The sequence below is a fragment of the Bombina bombina genome, chromosome 4 (assembly GCF_027579735.1).
Source record: "Bombina bombina isolate aBomBom1 chromosome 4, aBomBom1.pri, whole genome shotgun sequence".
Taxonomy (NCBI): Eukaryota; Metazoa; Chordata; class Amphibia; order Anura; family Bombinatoridae; genus Bombina; species Bombina bombina.
This window is the reverse complement of record NC_069502.1, coordinates 678368975-678390872: the sequence shown is the minus strand read 5'-3', so window position 1 is coordinate 678390872 and position 21898 is coordinate 678368975. Positions and strand designations below refer to the sequence as shown.

The 21898-nt window shown below is 37.7% G+C and overlaps 1 protein-coding gene across 1 annotated transcript in view; it reads left to right on the top strand.

Moving 5' to 3' along the window:
* LOC128656712 (interleukin-20 receptor subunit alpha) overlaps positions 1–21898 on the top strand; it is a 143248-nt gene that overhangs the window by 49676 nt on the left and 71674 nt on the right. The window contains exon 2 of the mRNA XM_053710817.1: positions 17215–17332. Within this exon, the coding sequence (XP_053566792.1) occupies positions 17215–17332 (118 nt within the window). The remainder of the gene's footprint in view (positions 1–17214; positions 17333–21898) is intronic.

The window sequence follows — 21898 nt, the reverse complement described above, 5'->3', positions numbered from 1 at the left end:
ATAAGGTACTATCTATCTTTTAAAACAATACAAATTCTATTGTAGACTGTCCCTTTAACCATAATATAAGATATCTGGCATACAAAAATTAAATTGGTTACAAATGTCTAAAATGTATTGCTTTAATTGCATTTGAGAGGATATATTTGGGAAATTCAAATGTAGCTGGGAAAAGTATCGCTTTGCAACTTTGTGGGAATTTATATATATATTTTTTTCAAGCTAATGTCAGTGGATAGTAGAGTCCTTTCCAAACCAAGGTCCCTTTCCAATCCATGTGGCTAGAAAGGACCCAACAGCACCTAAAATTTAACTCAATGCGACTGGGTCCTTTCTAGGTCACACGGCTGGGATCTACAAGCCTCGCTGCAACGGTGTGCAGCCCCTGTTGGCTAACAGTTGCCTATTCCTGTGATGAGGAAGATCTGCAAGGGGTGTTAGCTGGATAGTGTGAGTGCATGTTTGAATAGGAGATATACACTTATAAGAAACTGGTATAGTATAGGGCACATTAGAAGACATAGCAGCGCAATTCCTATCGCCTGAAGGCCAGGACATGTAGTTCCGTGCGCCAGGCATGTTGTGTTTTTTTTTTTTTTTTTTTTTGACATTTAGTCCTGCTGGGGGCAAGCAGACTGCAGCAAGGCTAAAGCTGTTTTCTTTCATGTAATTAGCAAGAGTCCATGAGCTAGTGACGTATGGGATATACATTCCTACCAGGAGGGGCAAAGTTTCCCAAACCTCAAAATGCCTATAAATACACCCCTCACCACACCCACAATTCAGTTTTACAAACTTTGCCTCCGATGGAGGTGGTGAAGTAAGTTTGTGCTAGATTCTACGTTGATATGCGCTCCGCAGCAAGTTGGAGCCCGGTTTTCCTCTCAGCGTGCAGTGAATGTCAGAGGGATGTGAGGAGAGTATTGCCTATTTGAATGCAGTGATCTCCTTCTACGGGGTCTATTTCATAGGTTCTCTGTTATCGGTCGTAGAGATTAATCTCTTACCTCCCTTTTCAGATCGACGATATACTCTTATATATACCATTACCTCTGCTGATTCTCGTTTCAGTACTGGTTTGGCTTTCTACAAACATGTAGATGAGTGTCCTGGGGTAAGTAAATCTTATTTTCTGTGACACTCTAAGCTATGGTTGGGCACTTTGTTTATAAAGTTCTAAATATATGTATTCAAACATTTATTTGCCTTGACTCAGAATGTTCAACTTTCCTTATTTTTCAGACAGTCAGTTTCATATTTGGGATAATGCATTTGATTTAATCATTTTTCTTACCTTCAAAAATTTGACTCTTTTTTCCCTGTCGGCTGTTAGGCTCGCGGGGGCTGAAAATGCTTCATTTTATTGCGTCATTCTTGGGGCGGACTTTTTTGGCGCAAAAATTCTTTTCCGTTTCCGGCGTCATACGTGTTGCCGGAAGTTGCGTCATTTTTTGACGTTATTTTGCGCCAAAAATGTCGGCGTTCCGGATGTGGCGTCATTTTTGGCGCCAAAAGCATTTAGGCGCCAAATAATGTGGGCGTCTGATTTGGCGCTAAAAAATATGGGCGTCGCTTTTGTCTCCACATTATTTTAGTCTCATTTTTCATTGCTTCTGGTTGCTAGAAGCTTGTTCTTTGGCATTTTTTCCCATTCCTGAAACTGTCATTTAAGGAATTTGATCAATTTTGCTTTATATGTTGTTTTTTCTATTACATATTGCAAGATGTCTCACGTTGCATCTGAGTCAGAAGATACTACAGGAAAATCGCTGTCTAGTGCTGGATCTACCAAAGCTAAGTGTATCTGCTGTAAACTTTTGGTAGCTATTCCTCCGGCTGTTGTTTGTATTAATTGTCATGACAAACTTGTTAATGCAGATAATATTTCCTTTAGTAAAGTACCATTGTCTGTTGCAGTTCCTTCAACATCTAAGGTGCAGAATGTTCCTGATAACATAAGAGATTTTGTTTCTGAATCCATAAAGAAGGCTATGTCTGTTATTTCTCCTTCTAGTAAACGTAAAAAATCTTTTAAAACTTCTCTCCCTACAGATGAATTTTTAAATGAACATCATCATTCTGATTCTGATGACTCTTCTGGTTCAGAGGATTCTGTCTCAGAGATTGATGCTGATAAATCTTCATATTTATTTAAAATGGAATTTATTCGTTCTTTACTTAAAGAAGTACTAATTGCTTTAGAAATAGAGGATTCTGGTCCTCTTGATACTAATTCTAAACGTTTAGATAAGGTATTTAAATCTCCTGTGGTTATTCCAGAAGTTTTTCCTGTTCCTAATGCTATTTCTGCAGTAATTTCCAAAGAATGGGATAAATTGGGTAATTCATTTACTCCTTCTAAACGTTTTAAGCAATTATATCCTGTACCGTTTGACAGGTTAGAATTTTGGGACAAAATCCCTAAAGTTGATGGGGCTATTTCTACCCTTGCTAAACGTACTACTATTCCTACGTCAGATGGTACTTCGTTTAAAGATCCTTTAGATAGGAAAATTGAATCCTTTCTAAGAAAAGCTTATCTGTGTTCAGGTAATCTTCTTAGACCTGCTATTTCATTGGCTGATGTTGCTGCAGCTTCAACTTTTTGGTTGGAAACTTTAGCGCAACAAGTAACAAATCATGATTCTCATGATATTATTATTCTTCTTCAGCATGCTAATAATTTTATTTGTGATGCCATTTTTGATATTATCAGAGTTGATGTCAGGTTTATGTCTCTAGCTATTTTAGCTAGAAGAGCTTTATGGCTTAAGACTTGGAATGCTGATATGGCTTCTAAATCAACTCTACTTTCCATTTCTTTCCAGGGTAACAAATTATTTGGTTCTCAGTTGGATTCTATTATCTCAACTGTTACTGGTGGGAAAGGAACTTTTTTACCACAGGATAAAAAATCTAAAGGTAAAAACAGGGCTAATAATCGTTTTCGTTCCTTTCGTTTCAACAAAGAACAAAAGCCTGATCCTTCATCCTCAGGAGCAGTTTCAGTTTGGAAACCATCTCCAGTCTGGAATAAATCCAAGCCTGCTCGAAAGGCAAAGCCTGCTTCTAAGTCCACATGAAGGTGCGGCCCTCATTCCAGCTCAGCTGGTAGGGGGCAGGTTACGTTTTTTCAAAGAAATTTGGATCAATTCTGTTCACAATCTTTGGATTCAGAACATTGTTTCAGAAGGGTACAGAATTGGTTTCAAGATGAGACCTCCTGCAAAGAGATTTTTTCTTTCCCGTGTCCCAGTAAATCCAGTGAAAGCTCAAGCATTTCTGAATTGTGTTTCAGATCTAGAGTTGGCTGGAGTAATTATGCCAGTTCCAGTTCCGGAACAGGGGATGGGGTTTTATTCAAATCTCTTCATTGTACCAAAGAAGGAGAATTCCTTCAGACCAGTTCTGGATCTAAAAATATTGAATCGTTATGTAAGGATACCAACGTTCAAGATGGTAACTGTAAGGACTATCTTGCCTTTTGTTCAGCAAGGGAATTATATGTCCACAATAGATTTACAGGATGCATATCTGCATATTCCGATTCATCCAGATCATTATCAGTTTCTGAGATTCTCTTTTCTGGACAAGCATTACCAGTTTGTGGCTCTGCCGTTTGGCCTAGCTACAGCTCCAAGAATTTTTACAAAGGTTCTCTGTGCCCTTCTGTCTGTAATCAGAGAACAGGGTATTGTGGTATTTCCTTATTTGGACGATATCTTGGTACTTGCTCAGTCTTTACATTTAGCAGAATCTCATACGAATCGACTTGTGTTGTTTCTTCAAGATCATGGTTGGAGGATCAATTTACCAAAAAGTTCTTTGATTCCTCAGACAAGGGTAACCTTTCTGGGTTTCCAGATAGATTCAGTGTCCATGACTCTGTCTTTAACAGACAAGAGACGTCTAAAATTGATTGCAGCTTGTCGAAACCTTCAGTCGCAATCATTCCCTTCGGTAGCCTTATGCATGGAAATTCTAGGTCTTATGACTGCTGCATCGGACGCGATCCCCTTTGCTCATTTTCACATGCGACCTCTTCAGCTCTGTATGCTGAATCAATGGTGCAAGGATTACACAAAGATATCTCAATTAATATCTTTAAAACCGATTGTTCGACACTCTCTAACGTGGTGGACAGATCACCATCGTTTAATTCAGGGGGCTTCTTTTGTGCTTCCGACCTGGACTGTAATTTCAACAGATGCAAGTCTCTCGGGTTGGGGAGCTGTGTGGGGATCTCTGACGGCACAAGGAGTTTGGGAATCTCAGGAGGTGAGATTACCGATCAATATTTTGGAACGTCCAATTTTCAGAGCTCTTCAGTTTTGGCCTCTTCTGAAGAGAGAATCGTTCATTTGTTTTCAGACAGACAATGTCACAACTGTGGCATACATCAATCATCAAGGAGGGACTCACAGTCCTCTGGCTATGAAAGAAGTATCTCGAATTTTGGTTTGGGCGGAATCCAGCTCCTGTCTAATCTCTGCGGTTCATATCCCAGGTATAGACAATTGGGAAGCGGATTATCTCAGTTGCCAAACGTTGCATCCGGGCGAATGGTCTCTTCACCCAGAGGTATTTCTTCAGATTGTTCAAATGTGGGAACTTCCAGAAATAGATCTGATGGCGTCTCATCTAAACAAGAAACTTCCCAGGTATCTGTCCAGATCCCGGGATCCTCAGGCGGAGGCAGTGGATGCATTATCACTTCCTTGGAAGTATCATCCTACCTATATCTTTCCGCCTCTAGTTCTTCTTCCAAGAGTAATCTCCAAGATTCTGAAGGAATGCTCGTTTGTTCTGCTGGTAGCTCCGGCATGGCCTCACAGGTTTTGGTATGCGGATCTTGTCCGGATGGCCTCTTGCCAACCGTGGACTCTTCGTTAAGACCAGACCTTCTGTCTCAAGGTCCTTTTTTCCATCAGGATCTGAAATCCTTAAATTTAAAGGTATGGAGATTGAACGCTTGATTCTTCGTCAAAGAGGTTTCTCTGACTCTGTGATTAATACTATGTTACAGGCTCGTAAATCTGTATCTAGAGAGATATATTATAGAGTCTGGAAGACTTATATTTCTTGGTGTCTTTCTCATCATTTTTCTTGGCATTCTTTTAGAATACCGAGAATTTTACAGTTTCTTCAGGATGGTTTAGATAAGGGTTTGTCCGCAAGTTCCTTGAAAGGACAAATCTCTGCTCTTTCTGTTCTTTTTCACAGGAAGATTGCTATTCTTCCTGATATTCATTGTTTTGTACAAGCTTTGGTTCGTATAAAACCTGTCGTTAAGTCAATTTCTCCTCCTTGGAGTTTGAATTTGGTTCTGGGGGCTCTTCAAGCTCCTCCGTTTGAACCTATGCATTCATTGGACATTAAATTACTTTCTTGGAAAGTTTTGTTCCTTTTGGCCATCTCTTCTGCCAGAAGAGTTTCTGAATTATCTGCTCTTTCTTGTGAGTCTCCTTTTCTGATTTTTCATCAGGATAAGGCGGTGTTGCGAACTTCTTTTGAATTTTTACCTAAGGTTGTGAATTCCAACAACATTAGTAGAGAAATTGTGGTTCCTTCATTATGTCCTAATCCTAAGAATTCTAAGGAGAAATCGTTGCATTCTTTGGATGTTGTTAGAGCTTTGAAATATTATGTTGAAGCTACTAAATCTTTCCGTAAGACTTCTAGTCTATTTGTTATCTTTTCCGGTTCTAGAAAAGGCCAGAAAGCTTCTGCCATTTCTTTGGCATCTTGGTTGAAATCTTTAATTCATCTTGCCTATGTTGAGTCGGGTAAAACTCCGCCTCAGAGGATTACAGCTCATTCTACTAGGTCAGTTTCTACTTCCTGGGCGTTTAGGAATGAAGCTTCGGTTGATCAGATTTGCAAAGCAGCGACTTGGTCCTCTTTGCATACTTTTACTAAATTCTACCATTTTGATGTATTTTCTTCTTCTGAAGCAGTTTTTGGTAGAAAAGTACTTCAGGCAGCGGTTTCAGTTTGAATCTTCTGCTTATGTTTTTCAATAAACTTTATTTTGGGTGTGGATTATTTTCAGCAGGAATTGGCTGTCTTTATTTTATCCCTCCCTCTCTAGTGACTCTTCTGTGGAAAGATCCACATCTTGGGTAATCATTATCCCATACGTCACTAGCTCATGGACTCTTGCTAATTACATGAAAGAAAACATAATTTATGTAAGAATTTACCTGATAAATTCATTTCTTTCATATTAGCAAGAGTCCATGAGGCCCGCCCTTTTTTTGTGGTGGTTATGATTTTGTATAAAGCACAATTATTCCAATTCCTTATTTTCTATGCTTTCGCACTTTTTTATCACCCCACTTCTTGGCTATTCATTAAACTGAATTGTGGGTGTGGTGAGGGGTGTATTTATAGGCATTTTGAGGTTTGGGAAACTTTGCCCCTCCTGGTAGGAATGTATATCCCATACGTCACTAGCTCATGGACTCTTGCTAATATGAAAGAAATGAATTTATCAGGTAAGTTCTTACATAAATTATGTTTTTTGTTTGTTTTTTAATAGCGGCCAGCGGGGGTGTGGCGGTAGTGTGAGAATTTGAGGGCAGTGAGCAGGAATAGAAGACCACACACAGCAAATGCTCACAGCTTGCGTGCAGGCTTCTGTCGAGAGGGGTGGGCAAATCTGAGCGGAGTATGTCTTATGCTGAGGATGTGTAATGCTTTGCGCTGTCCACTACATAGTGCAGAATTTTTTTGAAAGCATCATTTGCGTTGTTTATTCCCCTTACATACACGTAGATCTCCCTTCTAATCCACCATGGACATGAAGAACAGACTCACCCTTGAACTGAGAAACAGGAAATTCTCAGATGTAAGTACTTAACCCTCCCATCTTTGTAAGCTATTTTCTTGTGTAGTACTTGTGTTTTACTGGAGTTTTTATTTTATATAGGGTTACTTTGTTGGGTATTTAATTTTGGTATTCTGCTATCACACGAGTGACATCCCACAAGCATAAATGCCCATGATATCCTATGGGCTTTGCAGGGAAGGTGTGTGGAGCTATTACAGCTCCCAAAACACGTGGCTGCCCGCAACGCTCAAAGCAAAAAGAAATCACTTTGTAAAAGCGAACATTTCTCATCTGAATGAGCATATGTGCCGCGTCATACATTCCTGCCCACACGCGTCAGGGCTCTTCAGTGTCAAATTCCTGGGCTGTGTTTAACATGTATGTGCACGATTTTTAAAGATTGTTGTACCGCACCCCTCTACACCTTGGGAATCAACTTATTATTTTTTTCTGATTGGGATGTGAAGGGTGGACCTCTGGGCTTAGTGAAAAGTTGCGGGATTCCCAAGTGCCCCGGTATAGCGGGGTAGAGTATAGAAATCTTTAAAAATTGCGCGCATGCGTGTTAAACATTGTCCACAAATTTGACACTGAAGCTCTGACGCGTGTGGGCATGAATGTATGCACATTTAGATGAGAAATGTTCAAACAGCTGATGCCATGTCTCAAGAAGTGACGCGTTTTGCTGTTTTGTTGGGTTTGCTTTTTTAACCGAACACCGGAACTTCCCCCCCAAGGTATTATAACCTGCTTAAATATTAGCGCTGTGGAATCTGTTGGCGCTCTACAAATAACCAATAATAATAATAATAAAACACCCCCATTATGCAATAAACAGTCGTGTTGTTTATCCTGAGTACATAATCCCCAAGATATATATATATATATATATATATATATATATATACAGGGCTCAGATTTCCACTAGCCATTGGTGAGTAGAAATTGGATTGTGGTGAGTAGTGAAAAATAGGTAGTCAATCTCAAATTAACATTCACTCACTATCGAAGGCTGGGCTTGTAGATGCTGCAGTGAAATGCTGCTGTAAAGATGAAGTATCAGCTTTAAGGTGGAGCGTAGTTGCAACATAGAGAGGCATCGTTAACAGGATGTTATGGATTTATTATCCAAATACTGTGACTCTTTGTTTATGGTAATATTGCATTGCCTTATACTTCCTGTTTCCTGCTCCTACCTCTGACTTGGATGCAGTTCTGTAGTTCAACATGATTCCTCACACTCAGCTTGTAGTGTCTTCATTTCTATACATGAAACATAGGAGTGCGGTTTATGTGAGAAAAGTAGGCCCCTGATTTGGCTTATTTGAGCTCTGGGCAAATAGAAAATAGGAGATCATGTGTAAATATTGAAGGCTGATTGGCTGTTACTACTAATTAAGTAGCATATTTGAATTTAGGTGGGAGAGTTTTAAAGTTGTATACATAAAAACTTGAGCAACAAAGGTAACTTAAGAGATGTTGAGGGCTTTACAGAGATTTTTGCTTTCAGACATGCTAGTCAGGTTGCAAAGTAGGGGAATGTGCTTAAAACATTCATTTAAAGGGACACTCAAATGAAAATAAAGTTTAATGATTTAGAAAGATTATGCAGTTTTAAGACACTTTCCAATTTACTTCCATTATCAAATTGTGACCAGTAGTTTTATATTCACACTTTCTGAGGCACCAGTTACTACTGAGCATGTGCACAAGCTCACAGGGTATATGTATAGTAGTCTGTGATTGGCTGATATCTGTCACATGATACAGGGGGATGGAAAATTGTATAAAAAAATTAATTGCAAGAAATAAAATCTACTAATTATTTGAAATTCAAATGAGGTGTTATTGCATTGTCTTTTTATGATGCACTTATTAATTATGCAATTCTACTGTATTTAGTAGTTCTTTAAAAATATATGGTGGGGAAATAAGAAATGTTCTGTACCCATAGAACAGTTATTTCTTAGCAGATAATGTACTCAGGTAAACAGCTACATTTTTGTATTCAATGTAACTTCAGGGACTATTTTTCTTCTGCTCCCATTGCCACTATATCTTGATTACATAGCTTTTCTTTTGCAAATACTGCAGTAATGATACGATCAGTATAGGTGGCAGTTTCTGCAGGCGGGAGGCGGGAGAGGCAGGAGCGGGTGGGACCGCTGCTTTGCAGGAAAAAAAATGCTAAGTGTGGCAGGGAGGGGGAAGGAGGGATGGTGATGAGGGAGAGGGGGGATCCTAGAGTGAATGGGGGGATCATAGGGTAGGTAAAGGATCTTGGAGGGTGAGGTGGGTAAATGATGGAGGAGGGAGGGAGTTGGGCAGCTACATTACAGAATAAAATGTTTTTAGATTATTTAAAAAAAATTAAAAAACACACAAAATTATAGAAAACTGGGAACTAGCAGACAGCTGCCAGGACCTAAGATGGAGGGAATTAGTTAGAAGGGGGAGGGTTAGAGAGCTTTTTGGGAGGGATCAGGGAGGTGTGAAGGTAAGGGGGTAATCCTACACTAAGGAAAATAATAACAATAAAAAGAAACAAACAAGCTGCTGTGAAATACAATGCCTGTGTTTCTGAAGCTAAATACTGATAATGGGGGGTGGGTCAGACTTCTCCAGACAGCATAGCTATGTAACAAATTTTGCTTATTAAAAAAAAATATTTTTAAAATACTTGCCAGCAATTTTTGTAAAAAAAATTTTTATGCAAACTATTTTAGTTAATTAGCCCTTTTAGGATATGCACAGATCTCAGCCTGTTTTATGGCACTTTTAAGAGTTTGATTCACAGGGCTTACTTGGAGGTGGGCCAGTCGACCCCTTTACATATTAAAGCATATTCAACTTGTTCTGCATCTACTTCTTGTAGGGGTGGAACTTAGTCATCTTCTCATACATTTACAAAATGTTTGCATTTTGATGTTTGTCTCCACAGAGGCGGCTTTTGGAAGGAATTTTCTTCAGGCCGTGATTTCTGGTAAATAGGTGCCTGCCTTTCCTTTTTCATTTTTGTCCAACCCATTTTTTTCGTGGACTACAGTAAGGAATTGTGGACTCTCACCACATTAAAAAAAGAAAACATATTTTATTGTTAACTTGAAAAATTCCTTCCTTTCCTGGTGGTGACAGTCCACGAAAATTTCCTAGTTGATGGAAGTTCTAGTTTGCGCCTCTTTACCCTACTATCTTTTTTTTTACTTCTTTTGCCCTATTCTTGGCTATACAATAGACTGGGAGGTTCAGGGAAGTAATAGAGATATTAAAGCTGTAGGTTGTCTTTGCTTCCTCCTGGTGGCCAGTTGATGAGTTCCCAACAGCAAGGAATTGTGGACTCTCACCACCAATAATTTATGAGCTAAGAATAAATGATGTTTTTTGCATATGTTAGAGAGAACTATTTTATAGTTTTTTTTTTTTTCTTCATTTATTAATTCTGTGCATTTAATAAAACTGTGAAAACCAGCCTTATAATGTAACATATGTAAGCAATGGTTACACTACTATTTAGAGGGACCTGAAAGCCCAGATTTTAATTTCATGATTCCGATAGATAATGGCATTTTAAACACTTTTCTATTACTTCTATTATAACATTAGCTTCATTATCTTGATTTCCTTTCGTTAAGGAACAGCAGTGGGAACTATTTGAAAGCATAGGAGGAATATATATGCAGCCACAAATCACCAGCTAGCTCCCAGTAGTGCATTGCTGCTCCTGAGCCTACCTAGGCATGCTTTTTAACAAAGGATACCAAGAGAATGAAGCTAACTAGATTATAGAAATAGGCAAGAAAGTTGTTTAAAATTGACTTCTCTATCGGAACCATGAAAGTTTAATTTTGACTTTACTGTCCCTTTTAATTTTCATATTTTTTAGTTTTTACTCAAATTAGAATATGATCGGAAGAGTGAATGAGAGAGAGATCTCCTTTTGAGCTCTGTTTCAGTGCTGATAAAGTCATAGGTTGGTATTCCAAAGTACAAGCTGAACCCTATTCCTGATGAATCAGACAATCGGCAATATCAGCCAGTGCAAAAATTACTGCATCTTTTTGATGACTTTGGACTATGGAATACACCTACACAGATTTATCTTTTGTTTAAATCATTGTTCATTCATGTGCACAAGCTCAGCTAGAAACAAATATTCTTACAGTTTGCACGTGCACAAAGGTTTTTCTGTTCTTGAATGCAAAAATCTTTATATCAATATAAATTATTCATAGGTTATTCCTTTTAACATGTAGGTTTAAAGATCAGACACTGTAGTGCGCTTGTAATTTGCTATAATACGCGTTCATACAGGGCAAGCTATACAGTTGTTTGTTCAAAAAGAAATGCAACAAATCAGCATGACCTATGAGGACACATTACAAGATACTCCAGTAGGACCTTTGGCGCTCACATTCCTAGTCACGGTGGGGAAAGTCCTCCAGTTCCAGGTCTGTGGTTCCTGACTTCATTCTGCATCAGTCTGGTGACTATGCAGCCTCAGTGGATACCTTGCATGCACAACTCTGTTAAGATTCCTAGGCTTTTTAATTATGAATTGGACCATTTATATTGTACTAAAAACAAATAACAATAATTGTAGTGGGAAATGCCATAAGTATCAGGATTTCAACATTTTACACTTTAAAGGGATAATAAACCAAAAAAATATCTTATGATTCAGATAAAGCAGGCAATTTTAAGCAAATTTCTAATTTACTCCTATTATCAAGACACTTGCCAAAATTAGATATTCTTCTGAAACATCTGTATTTACTGAGGACACACTCCTGCTGTTGACTGTATTTCATTCATATTTGGCCACTCACCTTTTATGGAATAGTGCTGTGATTCTTATAGTGATGTGGGATAGAAAACATTTTAGAAGATTTAAGAATTTAGTATGATTGGGGATTGATCATCTGATTTAAAAGATCAAATTGAATTTATTCATAGAAACCAGAGAGGTACATAATAAGGCAGCCAACCACTGGCACTGCAAAGTTAAAATTAATTTAGTTTATTTATATGACCTTTAAAAAATGTAAACTGATGAGGGCAATACTAATCATTTCCTTATATCACTGATAAAATACATTTGATGAAGTTTAATGAATAAAAAAAAATCACCAGTGAAGAGTATTGTATGTAGAGCTTGTTTGTGATCATATCTCACCTGAGATAAAAAATAAAAATAAAAAATGAGTCAACTATGTCAACTGAAAAATAAATAATATTTAACAGGAAACTAAACACCTTTTAAAGGGACACTGAACCCAAATTGTTTCTTTAAAGAGTCAGAGCATGCAATTTTAAGCAACTTTCTAATTACTCCTATTATAAATGTTTCTTCGTTCTCATGGTATCTTTATTTAAAAAGCAGGAATGTAAAGAGACACCCATTTTTGGTTCAGAACTTGGGTTATGCTTGCTTATTGGTTTGTTAAATGTAGCTACCAATAAGAAAGCGCTATCCAGGGTGCTGAACCTAAAATGATCTAGCTCCTAAGCTTTAAATTAAATTAAAAAGTAAATTAAAAGATTGCTTAAAATTGCTTGCTTGCCGGAAAAAGGAGTCTTAAGACCGCTGCTCCTTAACTCGTCCACCACTTCTGAGGTGGGCGGACTGCAATCATCCCGATCAGATACGATCGTGATGATTGACACCACCTGCTAGCGGCCAATTGGTTGTGAATGTGCAGGGGGTGGCATTGCACAAGCATTTCACCAGAAATGCTTGATGATAAATGCAGACAGGGTATGCTGTCGGCGTTTAGCGACGTCGGGCCGATATGTTTCACTACAGCGAATCAGGTCCGCCCGACATTTGATAAATCGGCCCCTAAGTGCTATTACATTAAATTTTTATCATGCATTTGTTGTTTATGCAAATTTACTGTATTTACTGGTCCTTTAAACATTCTATACAAGGCCGGATTGGCCTACCAGGAGATTTCTCAGTGGGCTGTAGCAGCTGGGGCTGAAAAGCTGCAATTTAAAGAGGTGACTAATGGTTACAACTGGGTTGCAGGGTGCCTATAGAACTACAATCTGGCACTTTTTTTAATATATACTAATATATAATTCTGATATAAAATATTGGGGGAAGGAGTATCCCAGTAATCCCATTTGAGAAAAATGGGTTGTGTGCATTATACTGAGTCAATGAAAAATATGACTGGTCTCCAAATTTTTCTGGACTGCTTTTTATTTCCAATCCGGCCCTGATTCTATATTACAATTTCAAGGTGTTTACTATCCCTTTATGTTGCTCAGTGGTTAAAATACAATGAACCTTTGATTTTTCGTATTAGCAGCCCACGTTCCTCACAGGAATCCTAAGGGGTAGATTTATCAAGCAGCGAATGCTACAATCTACCCCGTAGTTTCAGGTTCCCCTGAAACATAAGTTAAGAAGCAGCAGTCGTAAGACCGCTGCTCATTAACTCGTCTGACACCCCTGAGGTGTCGGACAGCAATCATCCCGATCGGATATGATTGGGATGATTGACACCCCCTGCTAGCGGCCACGAATGTGCATTTCACACAAAATGCTTGTGCAATGATAAATGCTGACAGCGTATGCTGTCGGCATTTATCGATGTCGTGCAGCAACATTTTGCTAAATTATTTGTAGCTTTGTTATACAATGTTGCAAAACACTGCTGCCATAGAGTACCAAAGACACGTGCACACTCCTGAGCTCTTATGAGACTACCTAGTTTTACTTTTCAATAAAAGATACCAAGAGAATGAAGGAAATTTGATAAGAGGTAAATTGGAAAGTTGTTTCAAATTACATGTTCTTTCTGAATCATGAAAGTTTGTTTGACTTTACTGTCCCTTTAAAGGGACAGGAAACCTAACATTTTTCTTTCATGATTTATATTGATCATGTTATTTTAAACAACTTTCTAATTTACTTCAGTTATTTAATTTGATATGTTCTATTTGTATCCTTTGTTAAAAAGTGCACCTAGGTAGCATTTGAAACAGCAAAGCCATACTAGGAGCAAGGTGCTGATTGACCAGATGTGTTAGGCTAGCTCCCTGTACTGTATTGCTACTCCGTCAAAAAAGGATACCAGGAGATTGTCCCACTGGTTCTTTATGGGTGGCCATGCATCAGAGGGGGTAGATATGCAGGTTTACAGTTGGTCTGTGGGCATGTCTGGGTGGGTTGTGAGCAGTGCTGAGATGTTTGGGTGAACGTAAACTTTAAGGAGAAAGTGCCCGTTTTTTTAAAAATTACTCTTAAAAACAGGGGCACTTTAATTAATTAAACGTTACAGTTAAGCGTTTTTAAAAAAAACCTTTTTCCTTATGACAGTGGACCGGCGATCTTCCTTCCGCAGCTCCTGCTGTACTTAGCACAGCAATGACGAATCCAGCTTCCTCAAATCATTGGGTGAACCCCAAGGTGTCCAGCTCGTGAGGCCACGCAGCAATTGGAGGAAGCCGGATTCATCATCGATATGCTAAGTACAACAGGAGCTGCGGGCGGAGGGTCGCCAGTCTGCTGTAATAAGGAAAAAGGTAAAGGTAAGTATTAAAAATAAAAAACACTTTAAGGGAAACTGAACTCGATTTTTTTCTTTTGTGATTCAGATAGAGCATGACATTTTAAGCAACTTTCTAATTTACTCCTATTATCAAATTTTCTTAATTCTCTTGGCATCTATATTTGAAATGCAAGAATGTAAGTTTAGATGCCGGCCCATTTTTGGTGAAAAAACCTGGGTTGTCCTTGCTGATTGGTGGATAAATTCATCCACCAATAAAAAAGTGCTGTCCAGAGTACTGAACCCAAAAAAATAGCTCAGATGACTTATTTTTCAAATAAAGATAGCAAGAGAACGAAGAAAAAATGATAATAGGAGTAAATTAGAAAGTTGCTTAAAATTGCATGCTCTATCTGAATCGCGAAAGAAAAAAATTTGGGTTCAGTGTCCCTTTAACCCCTTAGTGACCAGAGCACTTTTCCATTTGTTGACCGTTTGGGACCAAGGCTATTTTTACATTTCTGCAGTGTTTGTGTTTAGCTGTAATTTTCCTCTTACTCATTTACTGTACCCACACATATTATATACCGTTTTTCTCGCCATTAAATGGACTTTCTAAAGATACCATTATTTTCATCATATCTTATAATTTACTATTAAAAAAATTATAAAATATGAGGAAAAAATGGAAAAAATATTTTTTTTTAAACTTTGACCCCCAAAATCTGTTGCACATCTACAACCACCTAAAAACACTCATGCTAAATAGTTTCTAAATTTTGTCCTGAGTTTAGAAATACCCAATGTTTACATGTTCCTTGCTTTTTTTGCAAGTTATAGGGCACTAAATAAAAGTAGCACTTTGCTATTTCCAAACCACTTTTTTTCAAAATTAGCGCTAGTTACATTGGGACACTGATATCTGTCAGGAATCCCTGAATATCCTTTAACGTATATATATATATTTAGAAGACATCCCAAAGTATTGATCTAGGCCCATTTTGGTATATTTCATGCCACCATTTCACTGCCAAATGCGATCAAATAAAAAAAAATGTTCACTTTTTCACAAATGTTTTCACAAACTTTAGGTTTCTCACTGAAATTATTTACAAACAGCTTGTGCAATTATTGCACAAATGGTTTTAAATGCTTCTCTGGGATCCCCTTTGTTCAGAAATAGCAGACATATATGGCTTCTACGTTGCTTTTTGGTAATTAGAAGGCCGCTAAATGCCACTGCGCACCACACGTGTATTATGCGCAGCAGTGAAGGGGTTAATTAGGGAGCATGTAGGGAGCTTGTAGGGTTAATTTTAGCTTTAGTGTAGTAAACAACCCCAAGTATTGATCTAGGCCCATTTTGGTATATTTCATGCCACCATTTCACCGCCAAATGCGATCAAATTAAAAAAAACTTTAAATATTTCACAATTTTAGGTTTCTCACTGAAATTATTTACAAACAGCTTGTGCAATTATAGCACAAATTGTTGTAAATGCTTCTCTGGGATCCCCTTTGTTCAGAAATAGCAGACATATATGGCTTTGGCGTTGCTTTTCGGTAGTTAGAAGGTCGCTAAATGCCGCTGCGCATCACACGTATATTATGTCTAGCAGTGAAGGAGTTAATTAGGTAGCTTGTAGGGAGCTTGCAGGGTTAATTTTAGCTTTAGTGTAGAGATCAGCCTCCCACCTGACACATCAGACCCCCTGATCCCTCCCAAACAGCTCCCTTCCCTCCCCCACCCCACAAATGTCCCCGCCATCTTAAGTACTGGCAGAAAGTCTGCCAGTACTAAAATAAAAGTTTTTTGGGGGGTTTTAGTTTTTTTTAAAAAAAATAAAAAATTCTTCTGCTGTGTAGGACCCCCCTTAGCCCCCAACCTCCCTGATCCCCCCCCCCCCAAACAGCTCTTTGACCCCCCCCCCCCCTCTGCCTTTATTGTGCACCATATTGGGTACTGGCAGCTGTCTGCCAGTACCCAGTTTGAAAAATAATAATGTATTTAAATTTTTTTATTTTATTAAATATTTTTGTAGTCTAGCTGCCCCCCCCTCAACATCCAACCCCCCACCCTCTCCCAGATGCCTTGATTTGAAAATCCCACCCTCCCCAGTCCTCTCTCCCACCCTCCAGATCTACAGCATATTGATGCTGTTTGCATTGATCTCACGTGCACGCGCGTGCACGGCTCTCGTGCACGTGCCCGTGCGCGCACCCGCACAAGATCCCTCCCCCCTCCTCCACCAATAACTGCCCACCCGCCTCCCTGGATGAGCTCCCACCCACCAACGGTAATGGCTATCGATAGCCGATGCAGAGAGGGCCACAGAGTGGCTCTCTCTGCATCGGATGGCTAAAAACAGTTATTGCAGGATGCCTCAATATTGAGGCATCACTGCAATAACATGAAAGCAGCTGGAAGCTATCAGGATCGCTTCCACTGCTTTCAAAGACCAACGACGTATGGGGTACGTCCTTGGTCATTAACTGCATTTTTTTGCAGGACGTACCCCATACGTCGTTGGTCATTAAGGGGTTAAATGTAAAGTTTAATGAATGAAAGTGTCCCTGTTTTTATGAGTATTTTTAAAAACCGGGCACTTTAAACTTTACATTCACTTTAAAACCGTGACACCAAGGTGCTGTGGAGGTGTAATAATACAAATTTTGCAATTTTTCTGCAACTTCTAGCAATTTTATATGTATATATCTATGCACGAGGCTTAATTTATTTCCTTTTCATGTTTGAAAAATAAATGTAATTGGTATTATATGACAAAACAATTATGTTTTCCAGTACGAAATTGCAAAGAAAGCAACGTGCTAGTATAACAGTGTTGTTCTTATGCACTAATTCTATATATTTTTGTCTTTTAGATCAAGATGGCTGTAATTTACCTAAGCCCAAGTTCTCGTCTGTAAACATGCACACTGTTTTAACATGGTCACCAGTAAATATTTCAAGTGGAGTGCTCTATGATGTTAAATACAAAATGTGAGTTACATATACATTTTTACTTTAATAAATACAAATGTCATTGTAATTTAGTTTTTTATTTTAGTCTCTTGCTAACAATGGCCACTTTTACACAGTTGCCTATAATAATCACTTGTAAAATGTTCAAAATATTGTTTCACAAATTTCCACATTAGGCTTTACTCACAGTTTATAACAAATAATGAACAGTGCGCCAAAACATATATAGATATATATAAAATATATAAAATAAATTAATGATTACAGGACCTATCAATGAAAATTCCAGTGAAAATCACAGTGAATGATAAAGTGAATAGAAATTCCAAAACCAACTAATAATATCCAGAAGGATTCAGTAACTTAGCTGATAGTGGAATATGGATGTTCTCCAATGATATCAATGGTATTACAGTTCGATATATTCTCGATAACCGTAAAAAGGGTGGCTTCTAATAAAAATCTGGCCATTAGGCAAGCCGACAAAGGGGGAGGAATAGTCCTGCAAAATATGGTTGATTATATAAAAGAAGCGGATAGGTTACTTCTTGACACTGATTATTATAAAATACTCACATTTAATCCCACAAAAAAATATCTTGCTAACCTAATAAAATTAGTTGATTCAGGTTGGTTGGAAGGGATTCTTATGAAAAAAGAAAGAGATTATTTGATTCCATATACACCCAATTTAGCTTATTACTATCATCTCCCCAAGATCCACAAGAATTTAGTGGATCCACCTGAGAGACCGATTATTTCAAGCATTGGCAACCTGACATGCAACTTGTCTGAATATGTAGATCAATTTCTGAAAAAATCAGTACTTATGTTGCCCTCTTATCTTAAAGATACTCCAGATCTTATACACAAAATTTTGAATATTCGTAAAGCTGAGAGAGATCTGCTATGGCTCACGTGCGACGTCTCAGCCTTATATTCTAATATAGCGCACCATTTAGGAGTTAAGGCTAGTGAGCATTATCTCAAGAAAGATATCTATCTACCAGAGAGACAGAGAGAATTTCTGTTAAAATGTATCAATTTTGTTCTTAAGAACAATTATTTTGTATACCAAGAAAGGTTTTTTTTTTTGTTTTTTTTTTGCAAACCAAATGAACGGCCATGGGGACCAGATTCGCCCCGAGTTTTGCAAATTTATTCATGGGGATGTTCGAAGAACAGTATATATACTCATCTCAATTTGGGGCGAATCTGGTCTTCTATGGTCGTTTTATAGACGACTTGCTGTTCATCTGGGAGGGCACAAAATCAGAGGCCCAATGTTTTGTAAATAGTCTCAACGATAATGATATGGGTATCAGTTTTACAGCTAAGATGGATACTGAGAATATAGAATTTCTAGATCTAGTATTAGAATGGCATAAAGAGGGAAAAGTAACAACTAAAACCTTTTTCAAGTCAGTCGACGCTAATAGCTACCTTAATTATAGGAGCAACCATCATACACCCTGGAAGAATAATATTCATTATAATCAATTCTGCAGGATACGCAGAAACTGTACCAGTTTAGACATATTTGATAGTCAAGCATTAATACTTAAAAATAGATTTTTGGAGAAAAAGTACCCCAACACTTTGGTAGAAGAAAGCTATTTAAAAGCTAGACAGAAATGTAGGGAAGATTTATTTGTTAACTATACAAATAAAGAATTAGAAGCAGGAACTAAATCAATGAAGGACAATAAGGGACCATCTAAAGAAGTGCGTTTTATTACTCAATATAATAAGCACCAGAAAATTAGAAACATTTTGAGTAAATATTGGCACATTTTAACAGGTGATCCTTTGTTGAAAGACAATTTAGGTTCCTTTCCAAATTGTACGTTTAGAAGAGCACCAACCCTGAAAAGTAAATTGGCACCCAGTAAAATCGTAATGAAAAAACATTACACAAGTACTAATACTAAAAAAGACCCTGCAAACAGTACAACTACTAAAAAGATTTTAGGGAAACCAGGTTTCTTCAAATGTAATCGCTTCAATTGTGGACTCTGTGCATTTACAAATGATAAGAAAACAGAATTCACATCTTTTGTTAGTAAAGAAAAGTTCCAGATCACTACACATTTCACTTGCGACTCCCCTTTTGTGGTTTATCTGCTTGAGTGTATTTGTGGGATACAGTATGTGGGAAGGACCTCCAGACCCCTCAAAAAAAGATGGGGGGAACATAAGAGAAATATAGTCAAGAATATAAAAAACCACAGTATCCCGAGACATGCGGCTGAGTGTCACCCAGGTGACACAGATACCTTTAGTATTTCCCCCCTAGAGTTCATTGTACCCAAATGGGGTAGGAATAGGTTTTTGCATTTGAGACAAAGGGAGACATTCTGGATATGGAAACTCAAAACTTTGTCTCCCAATGGCTTAAATGCAAATATCCATATGGCTGCATTCAACTAAATCTGATTATATTATACAAATATTTTGTAAATTGTAAATTCTGTTAATTGTATATTTGTTAGTATAACATCCCCATTTTTTAGACCCCGAGATCATTAATACATGCCATAATATTGTTTTAATAGATCATTTTTGCACATTTATAAGTTAATACAATCAACTGTTAATAACAGCAGTTATGAAAATTCCCATGTACATGTTGTACAGATTTTTTAACAAGATTATATACAACACTGGGATAATCAACTACATTACATTAGGGGGGTCTTTGCCTAAGGGTTGTCTACTGCCAGTATTATCTGAACTTCACAATCCCTTTAACATTCCTTCAATAGCTATACAACTATGTAGTATGAAAAAGAGAGTATCCTATATATTAACTTCGATTATTAATAGCAGCAAGAACATTCATTTGACAGGATATGTTACATTATATTTTAACATCCCAGCCCCCCACCAATCTTTTTGGATTATATTTATAGGTTCATGTTAGATAGGGTTTTTGCGTCGCCCGCAAATCAACCAATTTTATGGTTTGCTGTTAACCAAAATAGATTGTTTCATATGTGCAAAATAGGTTAATTATTATTTCCCCCTATTTGTTTCATATGTGCAAAATAGGTTAATCATTATTTAATCATATAATCCTAAGAACACAAGTGATTAAATATAGCAACAGCTATGACATATTTGGCCAGCAGGTTTGTCGACTAGTATTGTTGCCCCAAGATGTGATTCCTATTGGATAGCAAGGAATTGTTTATTGTAACTATTAACGTGTTACATTTCTTATAGTACCCTATATGTACACTTTGTTGCCAGTTATATCACAACTTAGTTGCAAGTGAGAATCAGCAGTTGGCAGCATACACTTTAATTCGTATCCATTGCTATCGTCGTTATGAGAGAATTTCTCTTCTAGTTTGACTGTATATACGGCAAATTGACAGCTTGTTTCAGGGTCATCGAGCGTTACGGCAATGAAATTTATTTTAAATCATTCAACCCTGGATGTTCATATCATATTATATGATCTATATGTATATTTTTGCTTCTAGTATATTTTTGTGTCTTTTATTGTTATTAATTTAATTATATTATCTTTTTATATGTATTTTATTATGGCCGCCAATGGCATTATTGGTCTGTTGTTTTTTAATAGTTAACATACTGTATGCCCATACGCCGAGATTGTACCTAGATTTATATGTTATCATGTATATGCATATAGTATCATAGCGTGGACTTGAATCCGGTTACTGAGCCATCATTAAATTACTCATGGGTTATATAACATCAAATGACTGCATGTAAGTTATACGGGACCACACAGCATCTAACAGCTGTAGGCGCGGTATCAACCGCTATCATAATGATACACACAAAGCCCCCAACACACCCCCTCGTGATTGGCCAATGGGCGACACAGTTCTCGGACACACCTCCATGCATGCGCAATGGGCAATAGTAGACCCCGAAAACGGCGATAAAAGTTTGTGGTTTTACTATGTCATTATACACATGATAAAACGGTCACTTAAGACCGAGAAACGTTGTGTTGTAAAATAAAGAATTTTTTATTTTTACTAAGACTTTGTTCACACGAACTTGCTTTTAAACAGTTTTTAATCTAACAGTTTTTAATCCACTTTGAAGTTCTTATACAAAGTGTGTGATTTACACCTGCACCACTGTGCTAATTTGCCTACTGGGTTAGGCCACCTTTATCACAGTTCTAAGCCTGCTAAAGCCAAGACCACATCTACGTTCTGTTAGCCTGTGGAGAGAGCAATACATTCGGTATTTATCCGTATGCCCCCAAGAGTGGATCATTAACTGCGAGAGTGGGAGTCAGCTGGACGACTCTTAAGGTTCCAGAAGGCGTTTGTGACACTTCTCAAGTGTCTGGGAGCTTGTAAGTACCAGCTATACTTGCGCATTTGAAGTTTGTTTATACCATTGATCTTGCACTATGGTGGCGCCTTCTTTCTTATTTCAAATTTTTACATACAGTTTACATACTTTTGCATTCCATTTAACCAGCTTGTGAAAAACTTGGCAGGTAGAAACCGTTAAAACTGGCCTTTGTAACATATTTGTAAGTTCCTAAGACTTTTTGGAATAATTTGTTTATGTTGTGCTTTTGCAATACAA